Here is a 12,775-nt window from a genome sequence, read left to right as displayed (position 1 = left end):
TGCCTTTCAATTTCAAAATAAATTGGTTTTGCTAAACGTCGAGGTTTCTGGTGAATTGGTGTGTTGTTGGTCAGTTCTGTGGTCTGAGGTGTCACATGAGCGCGTCCAATATCGGGATCGGTATTACTATGAGCCGTCCAAACCCTGGTTGCCTGGTAAGCATTGATAAAATTTTATCCTTTTCCTCTTCAAAAAGGTGAAAAGGAATTTCATTTTCCATTCTTAGAAGGTTCCATTCATCAGCATCATTATCTTCGTCCAATTGTACTACCAAACTAACTCTACCAAGTACATCGCCTTTCTTGATTAGTTGAAGTTTCGTTTCTCCATCGCCTGTACCCGTCCATCCTCAAGTTGTTTGTAAGCTTCAAGCGTCTTGTATGCCTTGAATTCTTGCAAGGTGTATTGGCTGACCACCAAACACCAAATAGTTTAGTAAATCACCGTGTTAAACGGGAGGCAGGCTTGCAAAATCTGCACATCACGGCTTTGCCGGCACTTCGTTGGCATCAACATCGTTAATGTCGAACAATTTTCTTAAATATCGGTATCTCACTGAAGGAAGGAGTTTTTTGACAACAGCCTAATCCTTTCTGCTTTGTTCTTTCTTTCTCCGTTGCTACCAAAACGTCTAAATGTGTAGGAACGAGAGAGTAAGCTGAGGCGCCAGTGTGATTATTACTGTGATACAAAGATGGCGGCGTAGCAACGCGGCTAACGTGGATATGCGGGAGCTTGGCGAGCCCGATTGCGATCTCGATGATGTCGACAACTGTAACCACTGGGCCACCCTGTGGCCCAAAAGTATGCATTCCCATATCAACTAGTCAGCGTGTATATTCTTAACATGCGGCAAAGCTACATTATTTCAAAGAATATTTTCCCCATGAAAATATTTAGTAACTAACGGCCAAGAGTGTGTTAAAAATATTGGTTAAATTTGGTAACTAACAGCTAAGAATGTGTAAGTTAGTCTTCGGATCCTACAGTTGGCGGTTATGGAAAATTCAGAGCAGCTTCATGGGAAATGAATAAATGGATTGATTGATACCAAGATGGAATGAAAACACGTTTATTACAAAGTTGAAAAATACGTGATATTCATATGGTTAACGTCGCTCCTACCGTTCAGTAACCTACATAATACCTAGCATAAGAAAGATTCGGTCTTTACTTCTGAATGAAGCTAAAACAAAGATTCAAGTGAACGAATATTCATAGAAAATGTAGAAAAAGTGAAGAGAGTTGCGAAAGCTGATTTTCGTAGAAGCATGACCATAAAAGAAGCGTTCAAACTACTATGCACTTATAAGTGAGTATATAAATAGCATTTAAATATAAAACATCCATGCTTAGTCCTGATCTTCGATAAAGCGTACAAAAAGCTTCGTGACTTCGTAATATCGAGAAATTTGTTAGGAAATTACTAGCTCTGACAAAACCTAAACCTAATCTAATATTCCTTGCAGCCATCAAACAGGATATCACAATGTATTCAAGGCGGAAGTTCGTGAGGATTTCCTAAGTTATAAGTTACCTTATTAAATTTCGCTGATTGTTAGAGATAGAGATTCATAGGCAGGTATTTAGAATATAATTGTAGTTTAAACAGTAATATAGTCAATCTAGACAGTTTCTATCTAGTATTTAAGGCAGTTTGTAACTGCATTAAAATAAATTGAATTCGTATATTTCTCAACTAGAATAAAATACATCTAAACTCTCAGATACACATGCGTGTGTTGATAATAAACATCAAGTCTGGCCCTTGGTACTCGTGAATGATAGATGGCGCTTGTAAGTACCCTGAGTGCTGCGCAATTTCATCTTTATCCTCCTTTATCTTACGGTACATAGGTACAAATTTACCTTCACTAGGTACGATAGTAATGCTCTAAATTACGCAGTCCAACTAACGCTGAATTCAGCAGCACTGAAAGGCTTACGAACGAGTACGGTTTATATCAGCACATCTTAATACTCCTCAAGCAGGGCCGACATAATGAAAATAAATAAGAATTGCAGCGTTGAAATAAAGTGAAGAGTGCTGTAATAAAATGAAGAGTGCTGTAATAAAATGAAGAGTGCTGTAATAAAATGAGGAGCGCTGCAATAGAATTAAGAGCCTGCAATGAATTAAAGAGAATTGCAATGAAACAAAATTAAGTGGATAAACACAATGAAGAGCACCGAAATTTGCGAAGCAACGCAGTTAACAGAACTTAAAATTCTTTGGAAACTTGGACATTTTCAGCGCCAAAGGAAGTACTAGTGGTTTGCTAGAATCTAAAGAATCAGCCACAAAACGGTGATTGATGACAATCTTGCAGGGATATTTATGGAATTTGTACACCATTTCTTCAATGACTTCTCTATACATGGCGTCAGCTTCATCATACGCATCCACAAATATAAGTGGATATTGATACTTCAAAATATATTCAACGCTGGATACTCCGATTTTGCTGCAGGCTTTAGGAAAATTTTGCTCGATAACGTCAGAAAAACTGCGGGCTTTTGTATCACGACACCGTAAGAGGATCCTGACGCCATGCAACTTACCAAAGATTACATTCTTTAATGTTTCATCAAATTTATATTGATGATCTCTTGAGACAAAAATAGACAGAAGAGGTTCAACCCACCAGTGGTCTGGGGACTCGTAAATTTCGATACACCCTAAATCACGTAGCTTTTTAAATTCTTCATCTTTAACTTTCCCAAGAAACCTCTGCGACCAGTTCTCCATCATTACAATATCCGCAGCATAAGCATCATCATCAATATACACATCATCGTATTTATCCAGGAGTGACAGACAAGCGTACTCCGCCCGCTCAACTACAGCATCAGCATCCGGCACCCGATGCAGCTTAGCTGCCTCTCTGACCAGCTCGATTGCGATGTCAATGATCCTGTTGGCCTCCCCATTGACTTCAGGAGTATTTTCCATCTGGCCTATGAGCCATTTTGTCCTAATATCCCGAACTTCTCTCATAAGGTTCACCAAATTTTTGTATTCTGCATCTTCAATTGCGGGATCAATACCATACATTTTTGAACAACCGCTAAGAAATAGGAAAACTAGCTCAATTAGAGGCTGAGCATCGAATGGACGAACATCCAACTCTTCACAATCACATTTGTTGAGAGCGTCCATCATATGTGATTTGTTCGAGACGTATGAGAGGAGTCCGTGACACTTCTTCTCCTTGTACCTTGTATAGGAATAATCCAAGTAAGTAACTTCTGAAGGCTTGTCTGCACACACGATCTTCATTACTAAGCGCAACGCGGGTGGCAGCACAACGTTCAGAGCATACATAGTCATGTAGTAGTGCCCCTGTGACGAGGCCAGGGTTCTCTTCACCGAGGGGTTCTCTCCACTGACGGCGAGGGCAACGGGGAGACTGGTGGGTGACTTGGCATGTTCTAATGAGACGTGCCTGCAATATTAGCGGTGGGGCGCTCAGGAACAATCCCCCTAGGAACGCGAAATCCCATAGGACTTTTGACGCGCACAGACACGCGTCAGACGTCCCCCCTGAGGGGGCCTGCAATATAGAACTTTTTTAAAAATTGATAATGGATATTTACTGCTAATATCAACTCTTCATGGGTTGATATTGAATGACCTTCCCGTAAATGCGATCACAACTGCAGTGAAACTCAAGTCGAGAGCTCGAGGTGTTATTAATGCTCAACAAAACTTTTCAATTAAATGGTAAGTGATTTTTTTCTAAATTAAATTGATATGCGGGGTTGGAACTATGGTTATTTGAGCCAAAAAATTAATTTCAACTTCAATTTTGAAACCCATTTAATTCAACCAACTTATTACCTATACGACCAATTTAACCCCAAAGCACTTGCAATACAAGGTTTAAAAAATCAAATTAAATTAAGCTCATATTTTTAGCCAATTATGTACAAACTATTGTCCTATATAATAAATATTCTGCTCCCAGAGTCTGGTTGTACCAACCTGCTGGGTTCTGCCTGTGGTGGTAGCGGCGGTTCATCAGTGAGAATCAGCGCATACTTCTTCTCTCTGTCAAAGAGCAGAAAATGTTTCATATCAAAGGAATATTAATGAAATAGGAAAGAAATAAGATTAAGATAGTTTGTTAGGCAGAGTGACTGTTACTCTAAATTGTTATGGAAATCATATTTTTATGATTGGAGCCCCACAAGTCATGTGAGCTACCCAAACTACTCATCAGGAAGGTCCTCCCGAATTGAACCTAATCGCCTCCAAGTGCGTGGAGCTACGTACATCATTTCAAATACACAACATCAGAAGTTAGTGTAAAATCAACGAGTGTTGATACAATAAGCTGGCCAAATTACAGTAACAGTCACTCTGCAAAGCTCAAGCTGTAAGATGGAAATCTAAACTTTGCCAATTGTAAAAAATCAACATTTTTCTTAATAACTATAATTTGTTTCACGTTGGAGCAGGCGAGATTCTTTTACCGTATTGTCAGCACTCGGCTGGGTCCCTCCTCGATCTGCTTCCGGAAGATTGTCCTGAGGTTCTTGCGCTGCAGTTCCACCAGCGTCTCCTGCAGCTGCGCTTCAGTCAACTCACAGCCATACACCTCCAGGCTTCTTAACCTGACGTGGCCGAACATTACACTAGATCAGGTCTTAATAAATCCAGTCTTCTTAACCTGACGTGGCCGAACATTACACTAGATCAGGTCTTAATAAACTTTTCTTAATGATTTCTTAGGACCCTCAGAACCACAAAAAAAGGCATTATTGATCATCATGATACATGGTAGGGAAACACCACCTGTTGTCAGCAGGAGCCATGCCAAGTAAGGTGTGAGTCAAACTCTCTTGCTGATTTTTGGCAACAGACTTCACCCGAAGGAAGATGTGGGGAGACGTGGGCAGGGCAGCGATGTTGCCCTCAGATGTGTGTTCAACAATCACCCCTGCGAAGGCAAGAAATTAAACAATATTCAGGGAATGGGTGTTTTGCAATGTGTGTTTGCGGAATAGTTGCTTCTAAATAGGATAGTTGGATAATAATAATAATATAATAGGATAGATAGATAATAGGTTGATTATGAACTAGGTTCATGTTGAAAGGGTTGTTTATGAAACAGGTGTTCATGGAACGGGTGTTCTTGAAATGGATGTTTGGGTTAATTGGGTTTGGGTTAATTACAGAAGAGCTTTCAGACTTACCTGTTCAACTATTCACTCAACTAAACATGGCACGATTAGTCGAATGTCTCTTTCAAAACTCTAAATATCAGTGACGTGTACACAGAAATTAAAAGGCTAGAATGATGTTTTTATTTACATTCAATCTTAAGAAGAGGATCGTCAATGAAAATCGTTCAAAATATTACTAACTTTGATTGAAGACCAGAGCATGCTTTTTATTTACAATCTTCTTGTTCGTCTTTTCAATGAACAAGAAATTTTGGCTCCAGCTAGAAATTTGGTTCGACTCATTGAAAAGACGAACAAGAAGATTGTAAATAAAAAGCATGCTCTGGTCTTCAATCAAACTTGCATAAAAGAGAAGCTTCTGCCAAACTACACCAATATTACTAACATACACAAATGGTTTAAATGAAGTTGCGATAATTATTGTTTATTATAATTGTCTAGTTGAGGTATTGATTGTTGGTTTTGTGCTTTATTGCCTTTTCTAACACTGTTTGATACTTTTCATGACAATTTTGTGATATGCAACTATATTAATTAATCTTCATAACTGTACCTAACATTCACTTTCTAAAACAGAGTTAAGATTAACCCAAACGAGATTTGATGTATTGACATATTGATTTTCATCTCAACTTTCTTCACTCTCGCAGTACTCACAGAGAGTTAATAAATTACAAACAGGTGGTAATTAAGGCCAGTTTAGTTTGGAAACAACTGATTGGATACAACAAATTTAATCTCTGACTCTTCATGTACTGGGGCCTAAAATTATACCTTATAATAAAAAAATGTCAAAGTAATTTCTGCCACTTCACTAGAACTTAAAACTAGGTGTATTTACCCTACATAAGTAAGAAGGTAATTATTGGATGAATTCATCTATTCACAGAGATCTATGGATATATTCACACGCACTAAGCTCCCTGTGCTTGTTCTGCAGCGGCATCAAGTCAACGTGTGGCTCCGTGACAATCCACAAGTCTGAGTCGGGCATCACGACTTTGGCCAAGGATTGGATGCTGTTCGAATCCTTGATACAGCCAACAAACAATGACAACGAGCAGCTGCACAACAATATAATATATAAGAATGATACATCAAGGCTCAAGAGTGTTACAAGTTCAGAACTTTAAATATACTAACATATTAGTAATAAATACATATAACAAGTAATCCTCCCTGATCATCGCACCTCGAGAAGTTCAAGGCTTCAAGCATGTGGTCACACGGCTGCAAATGATGGTTCTCTGATAGTCGCAGATCAAGAATTCCTTTGAATGTCCTAGCCACCTGGCGCCAGGACTGGGGCACAGGGTCATCCAGGAGATGGACGCTGGGCAAAGCTGGCTGCTGGTGAGGCAGCAGTGCAATGGCATCAACATTGCAGCCTGGGAATGCAAGCGTCTGATAATCTGGAAAATAAGAATACTAGATGATTATCACCTTATCATCATCATCAATCATATTTTCTCAAATTGTGCAATAATAAATCATCTGTGAAGATTTTTGCCCATTTTTTCTTCAAAAATTGCAATTACAAAACTCTGCAAAATTTAAATGTGCTTGAAAAGCAACAACAGAAGGAGCACAAGTAATGTAGTAGTTAACCCTTTAGCAGGCAAGTTACTATATATAATCAAATCAAATTGCCGTACTAAAAGACCCAGCAGCCTCTGGTTTGCGTTAGAGGCAACATTATCCTGCCACTGCCATTCACTGATCATTTGGCCATCATTCCATACAAAGCATTACAATAAAATGGGGTAACTTTGACCACTTTTTTTTTCAAAATGATGCCTTTTTTTACTAGATAAGTTAAACCCAAATTGAAACATGGAAAATACAGGTCTATACTCTGGCTTTACTTACCATAAATTGCTGGCTCCTGCCTCTCATAGTTTTGATGTAATTTCAAAAAAAAGTGAAGGTCTTTGTTACCCCAGCTCTTGGGGTTTCTTTGACCGGGTGGTAAAATCAATTTTATTTTTTGGTAAAATAACTACAAATAGCTCTAGGTTGTGGTGCATTGTAGTGAAACTCTTCTAGTTACATATGCAAAAGACAAATTTTAGGAAAGTGTCATAGTTTGCAAATGGGAGGCGCCGTCGCCCTATGGGTGAAATGTGACCACCTAATGGCAGCCATGACAGGGTAACATTGACTGGTTTGGAAATTAAGTTAAAATTACCATATATAAGACTCTGTAGAGTCTGAAACATGAAGAAAAAAACATTAATGGGTGTATCAAACATAAAATATTATGTAACTAGAAGAGTTCTACTACAATGCATCAAAACCTGGAGTTATTTTACCAAAAAATAAAAAAATTGGAGGGGGTACTCTGACACGCTTTAAATAATAGCTCTTTTTCGTGGGTCACATTATTAATTTTTTAACCTATTAGACATGCAAACTTTTTAAATCTTTCTATTGTGTTACGTACCCTCAGTATTAGGCCTTTGATGGCCATTGACAAAATTTTTCTATGTCAAATCGTTTTTGAGTTTTGGGGGTTTTTGTTAAAAAAACATAAAGTGGTCAAAGTTACCCCACCAGTCAAAGTAACCCCATTTTACAGTACCTCCTACCATGCCCAAGAATTAAAATCAGCATTTATAGTTGACTTGGACAGTGTAATTGACACTCTTTCCATATTTATTTAAAAGATGGAAGTAGCAATATCTATTCCGCAAATTTAAGTATCTTAATGAAGTTGGATTAAATTTAAACAAAATAATTACGATTTACATACATTTAAATGCTTGAATTTGAATTATGTAACATTTTTAGTGTAGTGACTGTACTTAAGGACTCTTTTAACTGCCATTCACTCCTTCAATATGATATATTTTAGAAAATCCATGACTAAATACATCTCATACTTAAATACTTACATTTATTGGTTTTGTAAATTCAGGTTTCTTCACATTTCTATACTTGACCAAATAAGAGTTATAGAATTAATGCTGATTAAAAACAAATGCAGTAATTGTATCAAATTATACATGCAAGCACACTATAATTAGAAAGCACTTTACTGAAATGTTCTTCAGTTTCACTCCTGCTCTCTGGAGGCTGGAGCTGTAAGTAATGAAGAGAATCAATACTTGGTAATTACACATTCATCTTTGTGAGCGTGGGCAATGTTCAGAGGAGAAAAATTTCATAGTCATAACACTTTAAAAAGAATAAACAAATAGAGTGAGGCCCACACTATCTGCTGTGGTCTGGGAATTTACATTCATGTATATAAATAAGTATCATATCATTGAATTATAAAATAATTATTGTCTGATATATATTTTATTTACTGTTGATTAATCCTATAAAACTTTTATTTCTGTTTACATCTTCCTGCTTATCTTGTACTGTTGTACATATAGAAGAAAATTTTGTGTTAACCAAACGGTCTTTAGGAGATGTGTGAATTCGGCTGTAAAGGCAGATCAACAGATAAAAGGGAGCATATATGAGGGAAAGTAAAAGTTCTTCAATATAACAGATTTCATTGTGTATGAGACTTTTATGTCCCCCTGAAAGACAAGGCCCATAAACAACCATCAAGATACAACTATCAAGAATCTCATTGGCACACTAAGTTTCATGACGGTTTGATGGTACAATGCCAGATGTAAAATCTCTTAAAGATTTAAGGTACTGAATAAAAATAATACCTGCATCAACGCTCCATTTGTTGCTGTATGCCAAGTAGACTCCGGCTTCAGCAATATGTTGCGCCTCAGGACAGTTCAGCAAGATTTGTTCCCAGTCATTCATGGCAACGTCTCCCATAGCATCATGTAGGAGCCTCCAGTAATTCCAGCAGAAAGTTAACTCCTCAGCAGCACTAGGCTCCATGAACACATAGGTGAGAACTTCTAGCTGCCTGGCCATATTATTAGTAAAATAGATAAGCACTTCTAAGGGACAAATTGTATTAAGGATTAGTAAATCATTTTATTGGTTATTGATACCCAAATCACATGAACAATCTTAATCTTCCTATTTGTGTTAAAATTCAACTGAAATCATTTTGAACTTAATATACAGAAAACATTGTGTGCAAGTGCAGTTACTATGAGTGTTGAACTAATTTCATAATTGTGAAATTTTATTTTTCCTGTAGGTTATTGTAAACAGCAGAGGAAGATAATATGTACTGTCAGGAAGAGATTAGGTCTGACTGGCCCGATATTATACAATTATATCAAAGTTCAGTATTGATTAATAACCGGATGATCTTCTTTGGTTTATTTGACTTGAGGGTCCAAGGGTTTTATCTAGGGTCCAAATAAGCGGCAGGTTCATTGAGAGGCGAGTTTCTTAGTTATATATTTACAAACTAGATAGGAATACAAGGGAGCTTGGTGATAAGTACACAAAGTAGGTCTTAGATGGTTACTCTAACGGGGTCGCCTGCCATAGACCACCACTGCCATGGATATAATGGACCATGGAAGCGCTGCCATAGCCTAAAAATTTGACTCAAATCAGCCCAAGAGCCAATGCCAACCCTCTACATGCAATAGAAATAGTCAGCCTAACACCTATGCAGCTGTTCTTACTTGCCTCATCTCACCACACCAGCTTGAAACAAGCAATGCCTCAGCCCACAAGCTGATACTCCAAACAGATTACGCCCAATAGCTCCTACACTAATGATTTAAGCCCATACCATCACTTCTTACAAATGCTGTAAGCCACAGGGTCCGCAGACCGCACCAGACTGCCGTAAATGGGAACAGCCCCGCATTGGACTGTCGCATCACCTTACCCACTTCACAGGCGTAAACTCAGCCCTGATGCTCACAAGCATCTTCTTCCTCCACACTTACCCCCTTCTCTCCACCTTTCCGCGAAAGGGTTAGGTTAGGGTACGCACACAGTGAAAGCAGGTTGCCAGCGTGCTGGTTACCTGCTCAGGCTGGCGCCTGAAACCATAGAATACAGAAGCCTATTTGTACAGGTTTTCACTGTGAACACTTACATTATTATCCTATGTTCATTCTTGTGGCAGGTTGNACTGCCAAATCACAAAAACGTACAGCAAATGGTACGGGAACTAACCGCACCGAGATGCCGACAATGAACCGCAGAGACTAGGGGTTCTAGCCCTAATACACTGCGAAATCACAAAAGGATAGCAAATGGTACGGGAACTAACTGCACCGAGATGCTGACAATGAACCGCAGAGACTAGGGTTTCTAGCCCTAATACACTGCCTAATCATAAAACGTACAGCAAATGGTACGGGAACTAACCGCACCAAGATGCCGACAACAAACCGCAGAGACTAGGGGTTCTAGCCCTAATACACTGCCAAATCACAAAAACGCACAGCAAATGGTACGGGAACTAACCGCACCAAAATGCCGACAACAAACCACAGACTAGGGGTTCTAGCCCTAATACACTGCCAAATCACAAAAACACACAGCAAATGGTACAAGAACTAACCGCACCAAGATGCTACGTACAGCAAATGGTATGGGAACTAACTGCACCAAGATGCCGACGACCAGCCACAGAGACTAGGGGTTCTAGCCCTAATACACTGCCAAGAACACGGAGATGAACAGCAAATGGCACGGGAACTAACCACACCGAGATGCCGACGACGAACCGCAGAGACTAGGGGTTCTAGCCCCTAATACACTGCCAAGAATCACAAAGATGGACAGCAAATGGCACGGGAACTAACCGCACCAAGATAATAACAACCACACAGGAATGAGGTGGCAGTTATGCCTCAAAAGCATGACTATTGGAGGGTACTAGCCCCCAACAAGCTGCTGACAATTAACTCGAGCGCAGAGGTTATTTGCCTCTACCCCAAGAGTGACAATTGAACAGCTGTTAACTGCCCAACGCAGCCAAAACCTGGAACTATCCAAGAACTCCACCTATGCTGTTATTAGTCCATTAGAAGAACTCGAACTCGTTAAGAGTTATGCCCAGAAATGCGGTGGAGTTTATTCTTGGAAGCCCAAATTTGGCTCTGCCTGATTCGAGTCGAAACTGTGTCACCCCAACTCAGCAACACTGAGCACATACAACTTCCGAGCGCACACAACAAGGGGTTAACACAGCCAAAATGAGCTTACCTCAACACTTCGTTTACAATGTACAAGAAATGGGCTACTAAATTCGTCTATATGCAAAGATATAGACAACATAGTATATTATAACAAAATAGAATCATAATATAATCTTCTGGTCAAATAATAGACTCCTGCGTTTGTTTGTTTTTTATCCAAGACGAGACGAGACAACAGGCTCTGTCCCGGTTTGCAATAAAAACCAGGACAATTTTCAGCCCTTCGTAGGAATTCCGGGACGATACCAAGATGAGACGAGACATCCCGGTTAAAATAGGTACCTTTAAATTTCCTGGAATTTATAGCCATTTTAACGAGATGAATCAATTATTGCTGTGGTGTAAACTTTGGCTTACCATCATACATTTCTACAGAGCTGGGCAGCGCTACTTTGAAATGTAGCAGCCGCTACTGCTACATGCTCTAAATGTAGTGGGCGCTACCGCTGCAATTGATTAAATGTAGCGCCGCTACCGCTACCAAAAATGTAGTGGCCTCTACATGTAGCACGCTACAGCCCACCTCTGGTTACAACTAACATGTTGACACTAGTAACAGGCAGGGCTGGTAAATTCCTATTTTTGTCTGAAATATCGCGGCTCTAATATCATATACAGTGGGGGGAAATAAATATTCGTAAACTTGAAAAATCGTATTTTAATGTATGTAAGTACACAAACTGAACAGGAGAAGTGATTTATATTATGTATAGAGGCGCATTGTATTAAAAAATAGCATCAATAGAAATTCACAACGAGGGGGTAACTCAGCCAAAATGAGCTTACCTCAACACTTCGTTTACAATGTACAAGAAATGGGCTACTAAATTTGTCTATATGCAAAGATATAGACAGCATAGTATATTTTAACAAAATAGAATCATAATATAATCTTCTGGTCAAATAATAGACTCCTGCGTTTGTTTTTTTTTATCCGAGACGAGACAACAGGCTCTGTCCCAGTTTGCAATAAAAACCAGGGCAATTTTCAGCCCTCCGTAAGAATTCCGGGACGATACCAAGACGAGACGAGACATCCCGGTTAAAATAGGTAGGTACCTTTAAATTTCCCAGAATTTATAGCCATTTTAACAAGACGAATCAATTATTGCTGTGGTGTAAACTTTGGCTTGCCATCATACATTTCTACAAAGCTGGGCAGCGCTACTTTGAAATGTAGTGGCCGCTACCGCTACATGCTCTAAATGTAGCGGGCACTACCGCTACAATTGCTTCAATGTAGCGCCGCTACCAAAAATGTAGCGGCCTCTACATGTAGCGTGCTACAGCCCACCTCTGGTAACAACTAACATGTTGACACTAGTAACAGGCAGGGCTGGTAAATTCCTATTTTTGTCTGAAATATCGCGGCTCTAATATCATATAATTTCAGTAGGTACAAAATCTTGCGGCTTGAATGTAATAAATTTTTGTTTGATTGAAAAATCGTGGTTTGCACTTCGCAAACATGTCACTTCATAAAATTT

At 39.1% G+C, this 12,775-nt stretch overlaps 1 protein-coding gene across 2 annotated transcripts; it reads right to left on the bottom strand.

Moving 5' to 3' along the window:
* Positions 1–1,058: 1,058 nt before the first annotated feature.
* LOC108666069 lies at positions 1,059–9,252 on the bottom strand. Of its 2 annotated transcripts, none has more exons than XM_018152877.2 (7): positions 8,865–9,252; positions 6,383–6,602; positions 6,100–6,254; positions 4,799–4,943; positions 4,477–4,617; positions 3,986–4,051; positions 1,059–3,446 (listed from the first exon to the last, which is right to left on the bottom strand). In XM_018152877.2, the coding sequence occupies exons 1-7, from the start codon at positions 9,082–9,084 to the stop codon at positions 2,213–2,215; spliced, it is 2,181 nt and encodes a 726-aa protein (XP_018008366.1). In that variant the 5' UTR covers positions 9,085–9,252; the 3' UTR covers positions 1,059–2,212. The 2 variants fall into 2 exon arrangements, with proteins under 2 accessions (XP_018008366.1, XP_018008367.1); XM_018152878.2 differs by having other exon boundaries at positions 6,106–6,254; positions 8,865–9,251.
* Between the last annotated feature and the right edge of the window lie 3,523 nt (positions 9,253–12,775).

The sequence above is a fragment of the Hyalella azteca genome, unplaced genomic scaffold (genome assembly GCF_000764305.2).
Source record: "Hyalella azteca isolate HAZT.00-mixed unplaced genomic scaffold, Hazt_2.0.2 contig7711, whole genome shotgun sequence".
NCBI classification, from domain to species: domain Eukaryota; kingdom Metazoa; phylum Arthropoda; class Malacostraca; order Amphipoda; family Hyalellidae; genus Hyalella; species Hyalella azteca.
Note: the sequence above shows the minus strand (reverse complement) of the source record. Positions and strands in the feature narration are given on the sequence as shown.